The sequence below is a fragment of the Psammomys obesus genome, unplaced genomic scaffold (assembly GCF_907164565.1).
Source record: "Psammomys obesus unplaced genomic scaffold, mPsaObe1.curated_primary_1811, whole genome shotgun sequence".
Taxonomy (NCBI): Eukaryota; Metazoa; Chordata; class Mammalia; order Rodentia; family Muridae; genus Psammomys; species Psammomys obesus.
In genome coordinates, this window is record NW_026596440.1 from 5661285 (window position 1) to 5684059 (window position 22775).

General features: G+C 50.5%; 1 protein-coding gene across 2 annotated transcripts; it reads left to right on the forward strand.

Annotated features, from left to right (window-relative positions):
* The first annotated feature begins 2087 nt into the window (after positions 1–2087).
* Tppp (tubulin polymerization promoting protein) lies at positions 2088–22768 on the forward strand. 2 transcript variants are annotated; one of them, XM_055598007.1, is made up of 4 exons: positions 2088–2163; positions 12136–12453; positions 21508–21661; positions 21988–22768. In XM_055598007.1, exons 2-4 carry the CDS (start codon positions 12140–12142, stop codon positions 22180–22182), a joined length of 663 nt encoding a protein of 220 aa, XP_055453982.1. In that variant the 5' UTR covers positions 2088–2163; positions 12136–12139; the 3' UTR covers positions 22183–22768. The 2 variants fall into 2 exon arrangements, with proteins under 2 accessions (XP_055453982.1, XP_055453983.1); XM_055598008.1 differs by lacking the exon at positions 2088–2163 and adding an exon at positions 3244–3303.
* The last annotated feature ends 7 nt before the right edge of the window (positions 22769–22775 follow it).

Genomic DNA, 22775 nt, shown 5'->3' on the forward strand with positions numbered 1-22775 from the left:
CAGGAACACCTGCACAATCCAGCTGGAAACCTGCCAGTGAACAGGCTCCTCTGCCATATCCAGCTCATATCTGCAACTCGGCATAGCTCCCATTCCCCCAGCCATTGTCCTCAGTCTTTGAAGGCTGCTAATGATGATTGTTTGCTCCCTGAACTCCATACTGTTCCAGCTAGGACCCTTCTTGGCCACGCTACTGCTCTGCTTTTAGTATTTCCCCTAAGCCTGGGTCACAAAGAAGACAGCTGGACCTCACCTTGGTCTGCAGCATTTGAATCTCCAAGAGGTTGGACCTGTACATAGCAGTCTGCCTAGGTACTCTGCTGCTGCAGGGGTCATATAGACACCCTTGTCACTGGATTTAGGACTCGTTAGGATAATCTAGGACCAGGTCTCAGCTAAAGATACTGAGAACTGTATCTGTACACACTCCTCATACACTTTTTGTGTTCCTTGGGATCCAGGCAGGAAGGAACCTTTTCCACGGAAATACATCCTCAGACCAAGACCCTCTTTACACATAAGGTTACATTTTGAGGCTCTGACTGTAGCGAATTTGAGCATTCACCATCACGGCTGTAGAAGTGTTTTACTGAGTCACTATGAGGGACATCCATCAGAAGCACTTCCATTCAGACCTGGTGCAGGTCCCCTCTGAAGGCTCCCTGAAGGTAAGAGCCATGACAGCTTCAGTAGCTGTCATTCTGCAGGACGACACTATCCAAACCCATCAAGCTGGCCTCTTGGACCATGGTTGTTAACAATAGGGCCTCCAGAACTCTATATTTATTTATTTTTTTCTGTGTAGCCTTGACTGTCCTGGAAATCACCTTGTAGACAAGGCTGGTGTCAAACTTATAGAGATCTGCCCGCCTGCCTCTGCTTCCCAAGTGCTGGGATTACAGGAATACACCACCACCACTGGCTTTTTGTTGCTGTTGGTGGGTTTGTTTATTAATTTTTGGTTCAGGACTTTATAATACTGATACAAGTCTGCAGAAGAACTGAGTTTGGTTCCCAGCAGCCACATGAAGCATCCCACAATTAGCTGTCACTCCAGTTCTGGCCTCCCGGGACAACTGGCATGAATGTGGCACACATACTGACAAACAGGTATACACAATGCAATAAATAAAAATAAAATTTAAAAATAGTCACCTTTTGAAAATATGCTAATACATAGGAACATAAGCATGAATGTCAGTTTTCTGTACTTCATTTACACTGTTGATTTCCAGGAGATGGGCAGGGCTGGGAGCTTTGTGGGACATAAGGCAAGTGGCCAAGCCAGGACCCAATAAAAAAGATCTGGGTACCAGAAAAGGGCCTGGGTCTGCTTCTCCAGTTTCAGAATACGGTTCCCTCAAGTATGAGTTAGTCAGACATAACTCTCCCCTACCCCTGACACACACACACACACACACACACACACACACACACACACACACAGACACACACTTTGGGTTGACTTGGCTAGAGTCTGAATTGAAGGTAGACGCTGAACCCTGAGACAGAACCTGAAGGACCGAGGCATCTATTGCATCTATTACTAGCCCCACTGGGCTTCCTTACCACCTTCTACTGAGGCAGTGCGGCCCTGACCTCACCACAGAGTCAGCGGGGTGGAGATCCCGTGGCAAGTGTCCCTAGAAGGAAGGCGAATCAGCAGAGACTCTCAGGGTTCTTTTCATGCAGGTAACTGGAAAGGCCAGCATCTCACCACGCTTATCCACGCTCTCCAAGCACCTAGGGATCAGCAACTGGCTGTTGCGCACAAATATGCTGCGACTGCGCCACCAGCCTCAGCTTCCCCACTTGGGACTCGTTTACGCCCGAAGCCCCAGGGCCAGGTGTGCCCCACTCGCTCTTCCCCAACCTCCGCCCGGTTCCCACGCTTTGCAGATCCACAGACGACCGCACCCTGGGTCGAGCTGCGTCCATAGGCCGGCGGTGCCCATAGCAGCCTTGTAAGGTAGTGGCTGCCTCGGGTCTCAAGTGCGCCGCGATCCCGCTGGGAGGGGCCTCCTTGCGCGCCTAGGCGGAGCGGGAGGAGGAGGGGTGTGTGGGCGTGGCCGGAGGGCGGGGCCCGAGCGGGCGGCTCCGAGTGCTCAGCGCCCCCGGGCGCGCGTTTAGTCGCGGAGGCGCAGCAGTGGACGAGTCTTGAAGGTAGGCTAAAGCCGGGCGCTGTCCGTGGTCCGAGGCGCTGCTCGGGGGCAGGAGAGAGCCGGGGGAAGGTCGGGGGAAAAGGTGTGTGTGTGGGAGCATTGGCTTGGGACACTTCCAGTCTGTGAGGCTAGCCACCTGGCCCTCTGCGCAGCGGCTCCATCTGCAGTGGCTCCTCAGAGACCTCGGGGCAGTGGTGCCAAGAATGGGTATGAGTGTTCACTGAGCCAAGTGCATTGCATCGTCCCTGAATGTGGTGGACCGAAAGCACCCCACCGTTCCCCACCAGACCCAGGTGCTAGGCCTCGCCGGGCCCCGGGTCGCTGCCCGTGGAACCTGGTGGGAAACGGCGTCAGGAGAAGCCACCGCCCCGAGCCGCGCGTACGGGAGCAGGAGCCGCCCAGACGTCCGCCGGTCCCGAATGCTGAGCGCGCCACTGCGCCCTGCAGGTGACAGTGCCCATTCGCTCCGCCACTCTCCTTTAGGATCTGCATCTCCCAGTGGAGATGGCGAGGGTTCTGTCAGGGTCGCATCTTGAACGCCCATGTTTGCGCGCGGAGGAGGGAGGATCTGACCCTTTCTCGGCGGTTTCGGTTATGTAAACGAGGCCTGAACGAGGTGAGGAGATGAGTAGCGCCCTTTGTGGAGCGCCGTTGGACAAGCTCTGATGTCCTGGTGATCGGTCCTGTGCGTGTCCTACGGCGGGTGATGGCGTTCGGCCCAGCGCCCACTGGCGTCTCTGGCCTCTCTTGGGCGGGTAGGTGGCCTGCATAGGCAGCGCGAGCTCTCCAGAAGTGGAGCAATGGGAGGGGGGCCAGGGGGGCCAAACCCTGCTTTCTTAGCCTTCAGCTGGGTTCTCTGGCAGCGCTCTGCTGTTTCTGCTCGCGTGCCAGCCCCTCTCCCATCACGTGACCCTAGAGGCCTGGCGAGGGGGAGGGGCACAGTCTGAGCTCAGCGTCTCCAAATGACTCTTCTATTCAGAAAAGCTCGTGATTACCAGCGGGACCCACCATTAGAAAAGGTGCCCTAATTCAAGTGGCGGATTGAGAATCCCTGTCTTTATCGATGGTGAAGCGAGACCGACCTGCGCAGGCACATTTTCCTCCTGGTGCTCCCTTGGATCCACCTTCTCCATTCTTTGAGGTTGTTGTCTGTTTTAACTGTCACCTAAGGTTTCAGAAATTTTTGTAAGCATTAGAATATTTCATTTAAGAAAACTGAAACCACCCATGAGGGTTGGAGGTTTGGGAGACGTCTGCAGATTGGGGCTCTGAAGACAGCTCTGCTGGGTTCCATGGAGGATGATAACTTGCCTCCTCAGCAGAGCCTGCTGGCCTATTTATAGTGCTTTACTGAAGGAGGAGCCTGGAGGAGGTGTGATTTCAGTTTTGCCAGGAAAAGGGGACTTGCAGTCTTGTCCAGCTCATCTCTGTCTACCAGCAAGGCTGTTCTAAGAGACCACATGGAGGAGAATGGAGCTTCCCACTTCCTACTGAAAGGAAGGGTTGGTGCTGCTCAGCCACAGCCCCTAACACCCTTTTGGGGTCTCTTCCCACTGGGAAGATCAGCTTCCTCCTAGAGAAGGGTCACAGTGTTCCAACCTTAGCATCCTCTATGGCCAAGCTTCCCTTGTCCACAACATCCCCCTATCTCCCACACTTCCCAATCAAAGCAACCTCACCCATGGCAGCCCAGCCCCATCCATAACCAGCAAGAGAGTCTCCAATGGCACTGCTCACCTAGGGCATTCTCCACCCAGGACAGCCCCACTGAGGACCCACAGCACCTCCCAAAGAACCCTCGGATTTGTGCCACAACCTACCTCTGCAGCACTTGGAAAGCCTCCCCTTAGTGTCCTGAGCCAGTCCCAGGAATGGCTTTGAGTGGCCCTGTTGGGGTCCCAGAGGGTATGGTTTCTGTGACCTGAAGCCTGTATTTGTGTGCCCCACAAATAGCTTACTGTCCTCAGAGGAAAGTAATGGAGAGAATGCTGCTTCCTAATGAAGAATGCAACCCCTTTGGGTCAATGGTCTCCCTTAACTATACAGTGATGTAACTCAGCTGTAAGCTGTGCTTTGAGGTCTAAATGCCCAAATGCAAGGCTTTCTTTGGTGTTTCAGGCAAGTGTAAGGAGGATGTTTCATAAATTATATCTCAGGCTCCTCTCTCAGCCACCAGACTTAGTGAGCTCTGCTGGATGGCTGGCCCCTAGAGTTCCCTCACATTCAGTACTGTAATTTCAGTTTCCTCCTGGCAACCGTTTCCACTGCCCTTTGTCCTGTGGTGGGTAGAAGGGTCTTGATAGTTTCACCTCATGAACATATATCCCTGAACACTGGCTTAGCCCTTGTCTGTAGGTTTTGACCTTTACACAGATGAAATCGTAGGGCTGCTATTCTATTGGACTATCTTCTTTGACGAGTCTTAGTCTGAGCAGACTCAGCCACGGCTCTGGTTTTCTGTTCTGCTCTCAGCTATCTTTGGTTAGTACTTCTGTGTTAGGAGATCAAGAAGACCCCTGCCTTGAACTCTCCTGCAAACTGAAAGGCTCCTGAATACCAGCAGTTGCCGGGCCTCAGGTTGTGTGCACCTTCCGATTAGTGAGTTGGGTGCTGCTTTTCAGAGTGCCCCCAGTTACCTTCCCCACCTTGCTCTGTGTGTCACACTCCACCAACCAATGCCTAGGACAGGCTTAAATGTCCCCACCTTGCAAGGTGTGTCCTGTCCTGATTATATTAGCAAAGCTTGGCATTTCTTGTGTTCTCTGGCTCTCCCTGGACTGAGTTTTTTTTTTTTTTTGTTCTGTTGAGCAATCTCCTTTTTTTCTCTTATTGACTATAGAGGCTTTTTGTCCATATTGGACAAGCCAGTGTTTGTTGTATATAACAAGAATCTTTCCTTGTCTGAGCCTCGCCATTTTAGTCTCTTACTACTTTTTGATAAGCAGAAGTCCTTTTGGGAGAGTGTCCCATGGCAAATCTTCCCTACCCAAGAGTACTTGGCTCTGGACATGGGCACAAGAATACTTAGGAGCTTAGCCTCCTCAGTTCTCTGTAGGTGTGTCATGTGCTGATCCTATATCTTTGCTTTCTGTGCACCTTTCTTTTTCTGTCCCAGCACATAACAAATCAAGGTGAGGTGGGTTTCACAGAAGGTAGTGTCATAGGTAGTTCCATGCAAAACCCAGCCTACTCTGGCTGACTTCCCAGGACCTCTGCGTCTAGCCCCACCCCACCCTCTGGCCTCTCCCAGAGCTTTGCCCCATTGGGGCCTCTGCTAAATTTGCTATGTCTCTGGGTCCCATCCTGCTTCCTCTTCTGGTCAGAGTTTAGAAGATGTGTGATAACAATGACACATTGAGTGACTTAACATGACATAAACCCATTCTTCTGCAGTTCTGGAAGCCAAAAGTTCAATGTGTCAGGTAAGTTGTATCCCTGCCCTGGCTCTGGCAGAGCCTTCCTGTCCCTCTCAGCTTCATGTTACTCAGGCAGTCCTGCCCTTGTGCCTTGACACTCTAATGTTCTACTGGTCTCCTTGTAACCCTCCCTTAAGTCTACTTATGCTCCTCTAACAAACTGCCAAAGGTGGTGAATTTATACAGAACAGAAATGTATTTCTCACAGTCTGGGGCTGAAATTTAGGACAAAGTCACTACAGGCTCACAGTCTGATAAATGTGTCTGCTGCCAAGACAATGCCTTCTTGGAGTATACTCCAGAGAGGTCAGGCCCTCTGTCACCACACGGCAGAAAGGCCTCAGGCAATTCTTTACAACCCTCTTGGGAAGTCTTACTCTACTCATGGGAGCCCAGGACTCTGATTTAATTCCTTCCCCCAAGGTCTCATCCTTTTGGAGGGATGCGTGTAGACAGAGTTCTGCCTGGTCTCTGTCTTACAGGGGCATTGGCATACAATTTACCTTTTAACTGTAGATAATTTAGGTTGACTTCATGTCATGATACTATTTCCAAACCAGGTTTCATGCAGAAGTTCTGGCATTAACATGCAGATACACATTTTGAGGTCCCAGGTCAGTTGCACCCACTGACCAGTCTTTATAGCCCCCTCCCACTATCCACAAACAATGCTGAGATGTGTGGCATGCAAATTAGGATGCTCATGTACATTTGGTGATTAGGAAGCCATGCTGATGCTGGGTTAGGAACCAGTCACTCACAAGTTCGTAAGCATCCTTTGGACCTGCCACATGGAGCTCCTAGAGGGAGCCTGGTGGCCGACCCTGGCATGTCACTGTGAGACAGGCACTCACTGCAAGGAGTGGTCTTCCAGCACCTTTACTGTAAATTTAGATCCCAGAACATGGACCCTCAGTAAGTATCCCTCTTGATCTTGATTTTACCCATTTGGACTCATGCAGAATGCTGTACTGGTAAGTATTTTGGAGGATGCTCTAGAAATAGTGTTTGATCGGATGATGTGTGATGGGATTTGATTTTAATAGTCACTACTGGCCTTAGACAGTTGCCTAGAGCCTGGAGCTCATACTAAATGCTGGATGTATGGGGGCTACCATTCTCTTACTTTCTACTCACATTTATAGAGCTATCCAGGGCTCTGGGGAAAACCTGGTCTCTGTCTGGGCAGTGAGGACAACCTTAAGAAGTCACTGAACACTCTGGAATATTACATGATTCTTCTCCATGCTCAGTCTTATACTTCCACTTAGCCACAGGGGCTTGTAACATTCCATATTTTTAGGTGTTTCTGTGCCTCCTCATAACCAAGAATGATGGGCACCCTCATTCTCTTATTCCAGGATTGTAAGCCAGAAGCTCAAACTGTCACTCTTAAAAGTGGCCATATCCTTGTATTTCCTACTGAGGGGCAGTCAGGGCAGGCAACATTGTGGGCAAGGCTTGAAATGAAAATTCTAGGAATCTAGGAATGCTAGGTAGCTGGGTAGCACATCCAGTTGCTTTGGAGAGTTCTGGGCTCATTTCTGTTGCCCTAGATGTTGGACACAAAAAAGAACTTATGTGCATAGAACTCTAAACTTAACCCAGTTTCCTTGCCCAGGATTCCCCCCTCCTAATTTCAGTATGATATTTTCTAGAGCATGTAGTCCTGCTCTACCTACAGTTCAGCACAGATCTAGGATATAGAAAATAAATGGACATGGACACTGATATGCCTTTCCTCTGTAACACCCAGGAGAATTGTGCTGTGTTTAACCTAGAAACAGTGAGAATCACAGGGTTTGGTTCCCAGGTCAGTCTGTAGGCAGTAGCCTGGCCTTGGGTCTAAGCCTAGTGACTGTTCTGGAGCAGTGACTGGGACTGTGTTCCATCCTGGTAGATTTGTGCTCCTGGTACAGCTTGTGTGCCTGTGGGATGTACACATTCAGAAGATGCCCACTTTGTGGGAGCTCACCTTGCCTGGTCTGACAGTCCCCATTGAGAAAAGAGGCCACTCACATGGAGTATCCTGATGAGGAGCAGGGTGCATGCTGTATTATTAATGAAACAAACAATTATCAAAGGGTGTGTTGTGTATAAGCACACTGTGAAGCACAGAGCTTGTATAGGGCAGGCTGTCTGTGTCTCATCCTCTGATGAGCTCTCTCTAGGGCTAGCTGGATGTGTCTAGATCCACACAGTCAGATCACCCTGGTCTTCCATGGTGTCCCACTGGGCTCAAGCCTTGGTGGGATGTAGTGAGGAAGAAGTGAGCACCAAGTAGATACTGTCCATTTCTTCTTCTTTCCATCTTAAACAGACTTCTCTCTCTCTTGAACTTCAGATCATAGTCTTTCTAATTTGCTGTCTGACCTCACCTTTGCTGATGAGGCCTATAGAACTGTGAGCATCCTGGCTGGTGGTTAGGGACCGGGCGGTATGTGTCTTGCAAATGGATAAAAGTCACCTCCCTGGCTTTATCTTGAGGTCGCTCCTTTCATGACCCATCTGTCTCCGTGCCCTGTCAGCCTCTGGTGACAAAGACGAGATGAAGTTTGTAGAACATTCTAGAGAAAGAGTTGTCTCCATGGCTGTGTGTGCCTGTGGAGATACCCCAGAGAGGCAGAAGTGCTCTCTCCTTCCTTCCCACATTCTTTCCTGTCCACGGACACTTGCCCCACACCCAGATAGCTGTCTCACTCACTCATGGGCACCTACCCTGGTCATAATGCCTACTTTATTCATGGGCACCCATCACATACACAAATGCCTTCTCTGGTCATGGACACCTTGTCCTGGTTGTAGGCATCTGATTGTAGTAATAGATCCCTTATCTTGCTTCCAGATCGTTCGCTAATCCCTCATTTCCAGGCCCCCTGGAATGGGGCTGTGCCCTGAGGTATGTTGCAGTTGATTCTTGGCTTATACATGCCTCTTTGTCACTTCTAGATTTTTTTTTTTCATTTTTACTTCCTTCTTTTTCTTCTTGGTACATGTGTGCATGTTTTGGTATGTGTTCAGGTGTACTGTGTGTGTATGTATGTGAGTGTGTATGTGTACATGTGGAGGCCAAAAAGCAATCTCACTGTCATTTCTCAGCACTCACTAGTTAGGCAAGGCTGGCTGGCTGCCGGCCTGTCTCCATCTCCCCAGTGTATAGGAGGATTATATGTATACACCGCTATGCCTGGGTTTTGTTTGTTTGTCTGTTTTTGTTTTTTTTTTTAACATGGGTTCTAAGAATCAAATTCATCTCCTCAATACCAACTGAGCTATTGTTCCAACCTACAGTTAGATTTTTCTTTAAGATTTTTTTTTTTTAAGTTGCTTCAGTATTTTTCATTTGGAAAAATGGGGGCTGGTTGATTTCCGACAGGTTTTGTTAGGAACAAATCAATTCTTTGGAGTTGGCAAGGAAAACTAGGGGTATGTGGGACACAAGAAATTGTGCGTGGGCTAAAGGGGTCCTCAGGGTTTGCAAAAAGGCCTGTCTCTACCATTTGCCCATGTCCCTTCCCGCTGCGAGATCTGTAATTCTACCTCCAGCTGGCCTCCCCTGCCCTCCTCAGGCCTGGTCTGAAGATGCAAATCTGGTAACATAGTCTGTCCCTACACTCAGTGCCACTGTGGATAAGTTACCATCTCCTGTCCTCTTGACCCCACAGGGAACATAAGCAGTCATTGCTGGGTCACCAGCTGGCGCCACTCCCCTCCTCCACCACAACTGCTCTCTTTGCTCCCAGGGCAATCACTGCTGAAAGAGACTGGTTCAGGAAGGGGCACCTGCTGACAGGCAGAGTCCATAGGGTGATGTTGGGGTTACATCTCTTCTGGCTGAGAGACAGTGAATAACAGGCTATCAGGAAAGGAGTATAAGGCCTAACCTAGGGGGAACAGGGCCTATCTGGGATACATACTTGATGTAGGACTCACCTTGGAAGTACAGAGTACACCTGAGAGGCTGTCCCTTTCCCACACTTGGTGGCTCAGGTGCCTTCCTGGAACCTCTTCTAAATGGCCTAACTTCCCTTATGGAAATTGTAGTGACATGGTGGGACACGCCAAGGTTTCCTTAAAGGTCTCCTTAAACTTTAGGTTTGCCTCAGCTACTGTGAGGCAGGAAAACAGGAGGCCAGGGCCTTTGAGTAAGGGTGGGAAATGCTGCAGCTGGCCATTCTACAACGCTGGAGGAGTGACAGAGAGAATTAGGCCTGTAGGTACCTCAAGATTCCAGGGTACCTTGAGTGTAGCCTCAATTCTCTTTAGATTCAGTTTGTTCTTACTGCTGCTGCTGTGAGCTAGAAAAGAGAACCTGTGGATAAGAGTCCTATGTCCTCATAGCCTACTCCTGGGCGTGCTCTGATAACATAGCACCCTTTTTCTTTCTTTCACAGAATACGTGATAGCCTAGTGATCTGTGTACAGCCACAGTTAGGACCTAAACCACTGTTACTTTTACTTTAAAAATCTTTTATGACATGCTCTGAAGGTAACCCATGCTCAGGGTAAAACAAAACAAAGATGGACACAGAGTCCTAGAGGCTTGACTACAGCCCCCAAGGTGCATCCTGAGAGAAGGGCGTCTCAACACTCCTGTTGCCGCCTGTCCTCTATGCAAGTGTGTTGCTGGTGCCTGTCAGTGGTTGCGACAGAGGTCCCACACTGGGCTGAAAACTCTTGCCACTGGGGCTTTAAAACAGTGTGGCCGTGCTGTCAGCTGCTCAGGAAAGCCACAGATGTCAGCTGCTCTATCGCAGGGTCCATAAAAGTTCCAGCCCAACTTATTCCAGGGTTTAGTTTAGATGGGTTCTGCTTTCCAGACTAGCAGCAACTTGGCTGTTATTTCAGCCTCCTATTGATTCCTTTGTGAAGATACCGTTCAGCCTGCATTGCTGCCCTGACTCCTGAGTGATGACCACCCACCTTCCTAGAAGATCACAGCCACTAGTTAGCTCTCTGATCCCCTGGTCGTGGCTTGTAGTCTGCCCAGAGGCCTTTCTCCTACAGCAGATGGACAGGTGGGGCTGGAAGTAAGAGTTCCATCCCAGGAGCCTCATTCCCACCCTGGTACCTGTTCAGTTTCTTGTGGTACTAGTGTGCTGTAGGAACCTGGACAGAACACAGTTTGGCAACTGTCTGATGAGGAGTGGCCACATCAGTGAGAGACATGTCCTCGCTATCCTGAAATGGCATTCCCCTGCTGCTGGTTTGCTCACAATTCTTTGATTTGGTTTGAATTTGCCGCCTGCCAGGCTCCAACCTGCCTTCGTGCCCTGCAGTCCTCAGAAGGGCAGAGACCCTCTCATGTTTCATTGTCTTGTGAGGGCCCAGGGCAGAAGCTCAGACAACTGGTCAGGTGCATGGAGTTGCTTCACCATGAGTCTGGTCTTGTGGAACTCCTGGGCTTCACGCTCATCTAGAGCTTCCCATTTAATCTTGCTCTCCTCATCTGCCCTGTTGTGGCCCCCACAAGAAGCCCCATTTTGGAGAAAAGTTAGAAGAGCCTCTTGTCAAAGAGGCTGAATTTTTCTGTTATGCTTTTATTACTGTTTTCAAAGGGAATGGGCAAGAAGGGGATGTGGCCCTTGTGGCTGACTGTCATTTATGTTAATCTGGCTGTTTATGGAACTCATACCATTGTGAGTTCAGCAGGGCCAAACTTCACATCTCTTAGTGATGAAGGCATGCCTTGACCACACTGGCATTGAGATCTCCAGTCTGGACAGGGCCTGCATGTTTCAACTTTGTTGCTGATTCTCCACAGAGGGTCAATGGGGCATGCCTATACCAAGAGTCCCTTTCCTTACATTGAGCTGTTAAACACTCAGTTTCCAGAGAGATGCTAACTGTGAGCTCATCATCCCTGCTTCCTGGTGGTCTGGAAATGGCATGTGCCTGCCCTTGCTGGAACAACAGTGGATCATCTGCATTTGTTTGTGCTCATGAGTCTTGCTGAGAAGTGGTGCCACTTCCTCAATCTTCTTAGCCCTCAGGGATATCTTCCTGTCTTGGGAATCAGTAGCCCACAAAACCCAAAGAATATGGCTATACTTCATGGCGGCCCTCCTCTGAGCCCAAGGGCCAACCTCATGTTCTAGAATCCCAGGGTAGGGTCATTCACCACTCCTGGGCATGGCTCAGCCTCTGCTTAGAAGGCTCAGATCTGAGGGACAATAAGCATGGATCCTAAGGATGGCATCATTTTATAGACCCTAAGCATCCCTTCAGGCATTCACCCACAGCAGGTGAGGTCTAGGGAGGAGGCCATGGAAATGCCTAGCGAGGCCAAGGTAGAACCCACTGTTGCTGAGTTTGACCCTGCCTCTTTTGCCCAGAGCCTGTAGCTGTCGGGTTGGCAGGGTCGGTGCCAGGTTGAGCAGCTGGACCAACATTGCCTTGCTGGGCATTCAGCTCCAAGGGGTCCCAGCCCCAGAAAGGGTGCTCTTCTTCAGCTCTTGCCATATCTTGTTGCCTGGTACCACATGCTGCAGCTAGAACCAGGGACACAGATGGGCTGTGAACAGCAGAATGACCCCTTTCTTCTCTTTTTTCCCTAGCAACATGGCTGACAGCAAGGCCAAGCCTGGCAAAGCTGCCAACAAGACACCACCCAAGTCCCCAGGAGACCCAGCCAAGGACAAAGCTGCTAAGAGGTTGTCACTGGAGTCAGAGGGTGCCAATGAGGGGGCAGCTGCGGCCTCTGAGCTCAGTGCCCTGGAGGAGGCCTTCCGACGGTTTGCAGTACATGGGGACACCAGGGCAACAGGGAAGGAGATGCATGGCAAGAACTGGTCCAAACTGTGCAAGGACTGCCACGTGATCGATGGGAAGAATGTGACTGTCACTGATGTGGACATTGTCTTCAGCAAGATCAAGTAAGTGTCATGCAAGCTTAGGTAGCACAACTCCTATCAGCAACTATGATGGTCTATGAAGTATCTCGCTTGCAGATACTGAAGGCTTGAAGCCAAGAAGTGGGCACAGAACCTGTAGTTTCTGAAACAGTCTGGGGAGTACATTGGTCTCAAGTGTTTGGCCATGTTCTGAGCTGTGGTCCTTGTCTCAGTCCATTTGGCCTTGGATGTGGCCAGGGTGGGGGCTTCTGGCCTTGAGAAAACTTAGTTAACTCTAACCAATACCCAGGTTAGTGAGCTGGTGCTAGACACAATCAGGATCTGCTCAGGTGAACAGAGACCCATCTACTGTGGGCTAAGCCCCTGTAGCTTTGTGTCCAGGATGTGACAGTGGTTTATGACACCCTTTTCCATCCCCTTGTCCACCTCTTTTAATTTTGCACTTGAGAAATGTTCACATATGCAGCCATACTGATATAGGTCAGAGAATGGCTATGTATCCACTGTGTTCTCTGACATCTGTGTGCTTATCAGGTCCTGTGTTTGATCTGTGGGTGCTACTAGCTGGGCATCACTTCCTCCTCTGGCTTTGGGTGGGTGATGTGGTCTTCATAATTGTGGTTGCTAATCACTGCTTTGCTGGTGGAATTGTTGGCTTCCCTGCCCCCAGGTCGTGCACTGGTGCCTGGAAGAGTCTTTGAGCAACAAGCAGAAGGGTAGAGGTGACCTGGCAGGTGGCTCTAACAAGTATCTCAGGCCAGTTTAGACATTCCTAGGAAGGTGGAGGGATTGGACGTGTGTCCCAATGGGAAGAGGTGGCATAAGTCAGATTACCAGTTGCAGGGCACCATGACTAAGGGACTTAGGATACTGGCATCTTTCTGTTTCAGCTGAAGCCAGATGTAGCTTCCTCTAGAACCTGGCTGAGGGAGGTAGAAGAAGGCTGAGCTAGAATTTTCAACGTCCTGGCCCCTAGGAAGTGGCTCTGTGTATATTACTGAACCAGAGCGTAGCTGTCCCCACACGTCCCAATTCTGATATCAATTTCCCTGTGTACTGGGAGTTTGAGGCCTTTGCAAAGCAAGAAAATCTCAACCCCATGCTCCTATTGTACATAGTAAACAAGACTGTGTCTGGAGCATCTTAGGTTTGAATGGTTGTACTATAAAGGCTGAGAAACATGTCCCAAAGGGGCCCTGCATCCTGACCTTCTCCAGGCTCTGCTGATCCCTGAGGACCCCAAAGAGGGGTGGTCCATCCTGCTTGTTCGTTTTCCTGTGGCTTCCAACCCCAATGAGAAGCTGGAGAAGAAACTCTGTGTAGCCTCCAGCTCTGAAAGCAGATGTGTGCAAATAGCCCTATCCTCCCTCTCCCATCCATCTCAGACCCTGTTCCTATGATATCTCAGACCTACCTCGGCTTGAAGTTCAATTATTGTGGGTCAGGGTGTGAGAGGAGAATATGGCCAGTGGCTCAGATGTGTGGGGCCTTTACCCTGATACCCACTGTGAAAGTCCTCACCTCCACTCTGGCCAGGTTCCATTGTGATAATATCAGCACTAGTTCCTCCCAAGCCTAGCTGGAAGGCCCTTGGCCAAGGACCCTATGTACTTCTAGACTGTGGTCCCAGGCTTCTCTTAACACTTCTTTCTCCACAGCTTCGTCTATGTGCAATGCTCCTGGGTAGCACTGACTCCTATGTGACCTCTACATAACGTTATGCATTCAGTCTATTGGTTTCATAGAAAGGGCCCAAGACAAAGGGTCAGGAGATGGTTCTCTCCCATGAGTCACTAAATCGGACAGCATAGTTATTGGAGATAGGGAGCCTACACGGTACAGAACAGGTCATAAGGGTCCAGACAGATGCATGCAGCAAGATGTCTATGAAGCTACAGAGCCTCCACACTGCTGCTGCTCCTTCATAGATGACCTGAAAATCTTAGAGACCCTCTAAATTTTACCAAAGGGACTACCCCTGAGTTTGGGTATCAACCATGGACCTTGTCTTTGGGGGAGGGGGCTTTCCCAGGCTTGGTGAAACTCATTGTGCTGGTCACATGTCCTGGCCTGTCTGTCCTGTAATCTGCTGGGAAATGTGCAACCTCCTCACTGGAACTTGTCCTGGGGGATATGTCTGAGGAGAAGGGCATGGTGAGCTCACTGGCCTTGCTTAAAAGACACCCTGCATGTTCCCAATGTAGGATCAGCTTCCAGGGATTCTGGTAAACCCAGGATCCGGTCTGTATGGATACCTGCTGGTGTCCTTTCACCTCAAGAAACTCACACAGCCTTTTGAGTTCCATTGAACAGTTCCAGGCAGGGACAGACAGGTAGGTCCTGATAAACAAGGCTGCTCTGGTAGGTTGGCCAGCCATGAGAGAGGGGCACTGACCCAGGCTGTAAAACGATCAGAACTAGAACTTCCAGATGTCGTGTGCTTGTATATGTGCTCTCCACCCCCATGTAGAACCTGTGTTTTTATAGCCTCCCAGTAGATGGTACTGTGTGGGCATGGGTCTTTTGGATGATGAGAGCTGCAGAGGACTGAAAACTCCAGACTTGTACAAGTGAGCCATGTGAAGGGAATGCAGAACTTCAGGTGCTTAGACACTTCGTGCCCTACTCCAGGACATGGCTGTTCCCCATTGTAGACTCTGGGCTGTCTGGGAATCTTGGAGTATCCCTGCCTTGCAAGTCAAGGGTCTGGAGAGCAAGCACATGCAGCCCAATCTCAGAGAGGGTTCAAGGCCATGATAGTCTAGGCAGACAGGCTATCAGTGCTGTATTCTAATGTGAGCTGTGGGCTCAAACTGTGGGGCAGGTGTCTAGCTGGGTGCCCGGGGAAGCCCAGGTGAGGCTTCTGCACTAAGTAGAGGCCCAGAAACTTTGATGTTTCTTTTGCCTACCCACCTGGATGCCTGAGACCCTAGAGATTGGCCATTCCCTCACCTCTCACCACCTTTGAATTATTTTTCTCTCTCACAGCCTGGATTCCATTGAGGTTCCTTGTGACCTATGTCCCACTTGGAACACCTCCACTCTGGAGGAAGGGCCTCACCTCACAGGCATGTGTGAACAGAAAATTCAGAGTCGTGTTGTCCTCTAGTGTAGGGGGATGGACAGTATCCTGAGTACCAGGGGAATGCTGAAAGGGATAAGGAAGAAGGGCTGGGGAAACTCTGGAATTGAGATTTCCAGGAAACTTGTGGCTGTAATGGCACTGTTTGTATGACGAGGGCTGGGTGTTTGTGGTCCCTTGAGGGGGCAGCAATGGCAGCTGCAGAGGCCTTTGCCTCCTATGGGAGTTTGGGGCTTGGGAGGAAATTGCTTAGGTACCTCCAGGAAGTTGCTGACTCTGACAGGACTTGAGAGAGAAAAAAGTTCAACTATTTCTGTTTTGGGGCAGGTTGCCATGGCTCTGCAGGCGTGGCGCCAGCTGGGGTATCTGCAGCCTTTGTTTAGGTCCTTGTCACCATGGCAGCGCTTGTTTGTTTTGATGTTACTATGTGTTAAATTTTAAACAAATTTCTTGAAGCTCTATACCAAGTTTTATTGTAGACTACTGTTAACCTAGACTCTCCATCTTGCAAAAGGCTCAGCAGGGCCAGTCTCCACACAGTTAACAGAGATCTAACACTGAAGCAAGGCCAGTGTGGTGCAGCTTGAGAAACAACTGGGGGCCATAGGCATCGAATCTGTGTGTGACTGTCTGTGATGGGTCTGTGTGCCTGTGTATGGACCTGCATATGCTTGTGGAAGAAGAGGTTTAGGAGCCTCAGGGTGAGGCTGGGTTCACCTATGGCCTCCTTACTTTGACTACCATTCTGCCAGACCTTTGGCCTCCCTGGATCTGGATTGGGTTCTAGGTACCCTCCAGAGTAAATGCACAGATTCCTGCCAACACTGTGCATAGTCAGAAGGTAACCTGGCTGGTGCATCAGGGCCCAGTGTCCATTATTTCTGGATACAGGGCAAAAGGAAGCAAGGCCAGTCCCTACATGTAGAAAGCAGGGCCTAAATTTGCCTAGACTGAGGATTTGTCAGCCACTGCTCAGCATATGCGCTGCTTGATGTTTCTTACATGCCACAGCTAGTCAGCAAGGCCTGATGGGATTCTTCTGATGTCTGTGTGCTGCTGAGGAGGCTCAGCATAGCAGCCACTTGAGCCAATGTAGTGACTGCTCCTAGGAACAGGCCTTGTGTCTAGAGAGTTCTGGCCAGAGTTTTGGGAACCCATGGGAAGGATAGGTTTCTGTGTATACCACCCACCCAAGCATCCCAGAGAATCCAGATGTCAAAGACCCTAGACATGTGAGGACCCTTGGAGGCAGCCTCTGTTCCTGGCTGTGGGCCCACACAATTCTACTCACCTCTGACACACATGTCCCTGGAGCTCCCCCTTCAGGCTGTGCTTCCTGAGTCTTGGGTAAAGCTAACAGTCACATGTTCCAGGGGAGAGTGGCCTGACCCTGCAGGCCTTGAATGGAGCAAGATCCAGCATGCATTTTACTCTTCAGATGCCCCAGTGTCTGAAGCCTTTCTTGCTGCTATTCTTACTTCTGCATGGCCCTCTAGTGGCTGCATATGGCAGTGCAGCGTGACCACTCAGACGCCTGCTGGGAAACGCGGGGTTGACCTCTGTTGGGAGTTAGACAGGAGATATGGAGTTTTTTGTTTTGTTTTGTTTTTCCTGATAGTTATTGAGCTAGTGGTCCCCATGCCTTTGTGTTCAGAGCTTTATCTGCTCTGGTGAATCTGCAGTGACCAGGTAAGGATCAGGCTGTTATGAAGATAAGCACCTTCCTGCTCCTCAGTTCCTTCATCTTGCCTTGGGAAGCTGGCTGGCCAGTGCATGAAGGCCATGTAAGAGAATGAACATCACCAAATATCCATAACTCTATCCTCATGCCTTACCCCCCCCACCCCTGGATTCCAGGCCAGAGCTGTGAGGAGGGGGGAGTGGGCAGATGTAGTATCTATTTAGGGTCACCTGGAGAATATTTATCCTACAACCTCAGGCCCCTCAGAAAACGCAAAATGACAAGTGAGAAGGGGCTTTAAGGATGCTATGTTCCCAAGAGAGGGAAGAATCAATACTGTAGGCCGCAGATGCCTTCTCTAGGACAACTGGTGACTGCCAGTAAACAGAAATCTGGACTGTGCCCAGAGCAGGGCCACAGCAGTGCTGCTGCTTGCTGACTGACTTCCTGAGATGGGCAGAGTCCTTGTGGATAAGTGGCATCCAGGCTCCTCTAGGCAAAGAGCACATTGCCTGCTCTCAAGCACTTTCTTGACTCTAGTGACCTTCTGTGGGCACAGAAAACCAACAGGCCTGGACTTTCAGCAGCATTACCACTGTTTTAGGCACAGAGGCCAGGGCTGGGTCCTGAGGTAGATGGGCAGTCAGTGGGCATGGAAGAATCCTAAGGAGGGAACAAGAGATAGGTGTCTGAAGAAAACGACCAGACTTCTGCACCTCCCTTGAACACATCTAAAGAGGCAGACACTGGTAGCAACAGGCATCTTGAGGCCCATGGCAGCGGAGGCTGTTCCGTGGTCCAGCAGGCTCAGGTCAGCTCCCTCACTGTTTCTATAGAAAGCCTCCAGAAGGATGAGGCAGCAGGAAGGAGCCTGGACTAGAGGTTTCCACTGCCCAGGAGCTCCTTCCCAGTCCTTCAGCTGCTCTCTGACCCCCACATGAATAGGGAGGGTATAGCTCTCCACCCCTCAGAAGCGCCTTCTCTGCCTGCACAGTATCTGGCTGATGAAGATGCTCTCTGGTGTTTACTCCAGAAGCAAAAGCTTCTCTAAACCCCAGCTACCAAGAAGCACACACAGGCAGCCTTGTCTTGTCCCGTGATCCACTCCTTCAACACTTAAGAGTTTTCGTATTACTCAAGCCTTGACAGGGACCCCTTCCCAAAGGTGCTGAATAGGGTGGACGAGGGGCTCTGTGAAGGCCCAAAGCTGAGGTGGGGAGTGGTAGTGTTTGTGGTATTGGCCATAGAGGAGCAGACCTTTCTCAGAGGTCTCTGTTGCCTGAGGCTAAGTCCTACCCTCTCCCATCCAGGTTCCAGGGTCCCCAAGAGACTGAGAAGGTGCCCTGCACATAGGGGACAGGGCCTGGAAAGAAATCCCAGGCTCCTGGGGTACATGTGGGCAGACACCCACTTGTAGGCCAGCTTTGGAGCCAAAGGTAGGGAAGGGCAAGCCCCAGGAAGACCCCTTAGTCCTGAGAGCTCTAGATATAGGCTCACTACATAGGAGAATCCTGCAGAGGTTTTTACATCTCTGAGTTAGAAGTGGGCATTGTCTGGTTGGAGATTCTGCTTCAAGAAGTGCCTGGGTCTCCTGGGGAGAGTTCCCTGTGAACTGGGGCATGAAGACAAGTCTCCTTTCCCCAACAACACAGACTTGTGGGGACCCAGGCTAGAAAGGGATTGTTGGTACCAGTGGAGCAGGCAGCCAGCTCTATCTGAATGTGGCCTGTGATGGGAGAACCCCTCCAGTACCCACATCCCCCAGTGACTCATACTGGTGGTGCCTGGTGCCGAGGATGCCATAGAGGGCTGTGTGCTCCAGCAGCAGGTTGCCAGGCTGGCTGCTAGGCCTGGCATCCTCATGTCAGCCCAGGAAGGGTTGGGAGTAGGAGACAAGAGCGCCTTTGACTTTCCACGACAAAACAGAGCAGCCCTGGGGGTGGGGTGGGGGCGTAGATCAACACCCCCGAAGGTCCTAGGAGAGAAGGAAAAGCTGTCAGCTCCAGGCACCACTGGACTGTGAAGCCAAGCTGCTCAGTACTCTCAAAGGTAGCTGGTGAGCGCTGGGGCGGAGAGTACTGAAGGACTGGACCTCACCCTCTAAGGCCTAAGGCATCTATCTACTGAGGCTCCATTGCCCACATCACGGGTAGGCCTATCAGGTTCTAGGATCACACAGTTCCACTGTGGGGCTCTAGCTCCTATGTTATGTCCTTGATCTGAGTGTAATGCCTCAGTGGCTTCCCAATCTCCTGACAAGTAGGGGTGCTCCCCCACCCCCCACATGGGACCCTGTGCATTTCTCAAAGGACGTTTGGCTCAGCTCTCCTGGTTGTTTGATTAGAATGTCCTGTATATTCAGGACATGTGTAAAGTGTGAGACTCCTCCAGGCACCAGTAAGAATTCAGGGTGTGTGGGAACAGTAGTATTTTTATGCCTGTTTCCTTAGCGCAGCCACCAGGGGCCCACCTGTTACTGTGTCATGAGAACACATTCTGTTGTCCACAGAATGCTTATCTGAGCCCTGCTAAAAGACATTTGGGCGTTTTTTCAAGTTTGAATGACTGAATAAAATCTGCACAATCTTTGTAAATGGGTTTAACATGAGCTTAGAGCTTAAACGTGTTTCTCTTAAAGCAGCGCTCCCCCCTTCCCCCGAAAACTGGCTTGTGGTACATCCTCCTTAGCAGGCAGCAGAAGTTTCCCTCATTACTTCTGCTTTCCTATGGGCTCCTCCCTGAGTGTGTTGCCCCCGCTTCCCCGCACCAATCTCTTTGCTTTGGTGAGGTGTCTGATCCAAATACTTGCACAATTGAAATTTTCCTTTCTTACTACCAAGTTCTTTGCATCTTTTAGATACAATCCCCTTTTCAAATTTGTATGTTCCATGTATTTTCTGCAGCTCTGTGGGTACTTCTCTGTCTTCAGTGTTGATCGAAAGAACGGGCTTTTACTATTCTGAAGGCCAGTCTGTCCATTTTTTTCTTTCTGAACGCAATGGTTTGGCATCATTTCTAAGAAAACCTTGCCCACCCTAAGGTCACCAGATTACCTCCCAGATATACTCGGTAAAGTTCTTTCTGGATCCATGCTCTGAGTCAACTCTGCTGTGGCACAAGCTGTGGACCCGAGCTGGTTTATTTTGCAGAGGTAGCAGTTGTTCCAGATATTTTAAAATAGTCCTTCCTCCTTGACCTTGTTCAAGTTAGGCACCTGTGTGGGTATTTCTGGACTCCAGATAAATGGAGCTCAGACCCGGCTGGCTTTGCAACGTGTCTTGGAATAGTATAGTCTCAGGCCTCCAATTTGTTTTTGAGACAGGGTTTTGTAGCCCTGACTGTCCTCTGTGGACCAGGCTGGCCTTGGACTCGGACATCCACCTTCCTGCGCCTCCAGACTGCGCGCTCGACCACCACCTTCATTTTGTTAAACTCACCTTGGTGGCTCTGGATCCTGTGCTGATGGACAGCCACAAAGGCCTCACTGGGATTTGTCAGTCGGCTGTTTTAAAGTCCCAGACCTGTAGCACGCTGCAGCTGGGGTCAGTGGCATGCCTGGCCGTAAGAGGTAGCCTATCTCAGGCCATTTCCTTAAAACTGACCAGGAACATGCAGGACTTGCAGACCTGTGTCTCACATACATTATGTCAAAATGTTGAAAACGTCACTAATTTGGATTATTTGGGGGCAAATGCCAAATTGAAAATACTTTAAAGAAAAATTATAAATAAATAGCAATTTCATAACCTTTTTTTTTTTTTTTTTTTTTTTTTTTTTTTTTTTTTAATACTGCCTGAACAGCCTTGGGAGGAAGGATTTTGTGAAGTGGCAGGATCTCTGGGATGCTCACTGGTGGCCAGGTGCATGGTGGGCAAGAGTCCCAGCCTCAAGCCACCCTGCCGACCAGGCTGTTCTGCACTGCTCACACTTGATTCTGATCAGGCAGGTGATATGACTCCTCCTGCCTATTTGATAACCATGGCCTTAGGCCGTTCCTGAGCCACTTCTGACCCTGATTTAGGCCTGAGCTCCCTCTTGCTCCTTGACTGGCTAGGGTGTCCCTGGAAAAGATGAGGGGATCTTCATCCTAGGTTTTCCCTCTGACCTCCCACCCAGGAGAGAACAGACAGAAACGTCCTGACACTCTGGTTCCTAAAGGGCATGGTTCCTTCCATCTTTCCAGGCTGTTAGCAGTTGCTAGGGACTTCTGATTGTGACCAGTAGGGGTCACTGCAGAATGCAAGAAGGGATGGTACACTTGTGGGATTGGTTGCCGGGGACCATGGCCTGAGGACTTGTCTGTCACCCACAGAGGGAAGTCCTGCAGGACCATCACCTTTGAGCAGTTCCAGGAGGCACTGGAGGAGCTGGCCAAGAAGCGGTTCAAGGATAAGAGCAGTGAGGATGCTGTGCGTGAGGTGCACCGGCTCATTGAGGGACGCGCACCGGTCATCTCTGGTGTCACGGTGAGGGGCTGAGGCACAGGTGGGACTTAGCACGTGATTGCATCTGCTCTTGGGGAGGCCATGGTCCAGGAGTATCTGAAGGCCACAACTGGCTAGATTTAGAAGAAAAAAAAAGTATAGACTTGTTAGCCCTATAAGTCTGCGACTCAGCTGGAGCCAAGAAAGGTAACCCCTGTCTGAGCATGTGACCGAGCAGGGTCACACTCCCTGACAGTTGCCCCCACAGCCCTGGCCACTTCCCCCTGACATGCTGCAATAGACAGTTGCAGTCCCTACCCAGCACCCTCCCTGGGCTTGTGATAACACCCTCTTCTGCTCTCTTTCAGAAAGCTGTGTCCTCACCCACGGTGTCACGGCTGACAGACACAACCAAGTTCACAGGCTCCCACAAAGAGCGCTTTGACCAATCAGGGAAGGGCAAGGGCAAAGCTGGCCGCGTGGACCTGGTGGATGAGTCAGGCTATGTGCCTGGCTATAAGCATGCAGGCACCTATGACCAGAAGGTGCAGGGGAGCAAGTAGCCTTACAGGCTGAAGATCTGGACACTTACAGGTGCCAGGCACGGGACTTACACCCATTGCACTTCATTACATTCCTAGGTTCAACTGGGCAGAACTCAAACAGCACCTCCACCAGGCAACAGCGGGGGCAATGCCCAGGACCCCTCCTACTGGGTGCTTGACACTTCTCTCTCAGACCCCAGGTTTGGGCCATGATTCATTGTCCTTTCCTAACATACCTGCCCCGTCCACAACTGGGAAGTAGACTGCTATTTGTAAACTGCCTCCCAGGATCATATCACACTGGCCACTTGATCTGCAGGTAAAAAGGGGTACTTTGGCGTGTTGGTAGAAATGAGGATGAGCAGAGCAGACATCAGAACTTACACTGACCTTATCTAGGCACTTCCAGGGCAGCAGGAGCCAAGAAACTAACCAACTGCATAGAGTAATCATAAACAGGGCCCTTTCCTGACCAGAGGACATGGCTGAGGCTACCGGGTGGTTGTCTCAGTGTGTGTGGGAACAGGTCACATCAGCACACATGTGCATGTGGGTACACACGTACACACACACACACACACACACACACACACACACACACACACACACAC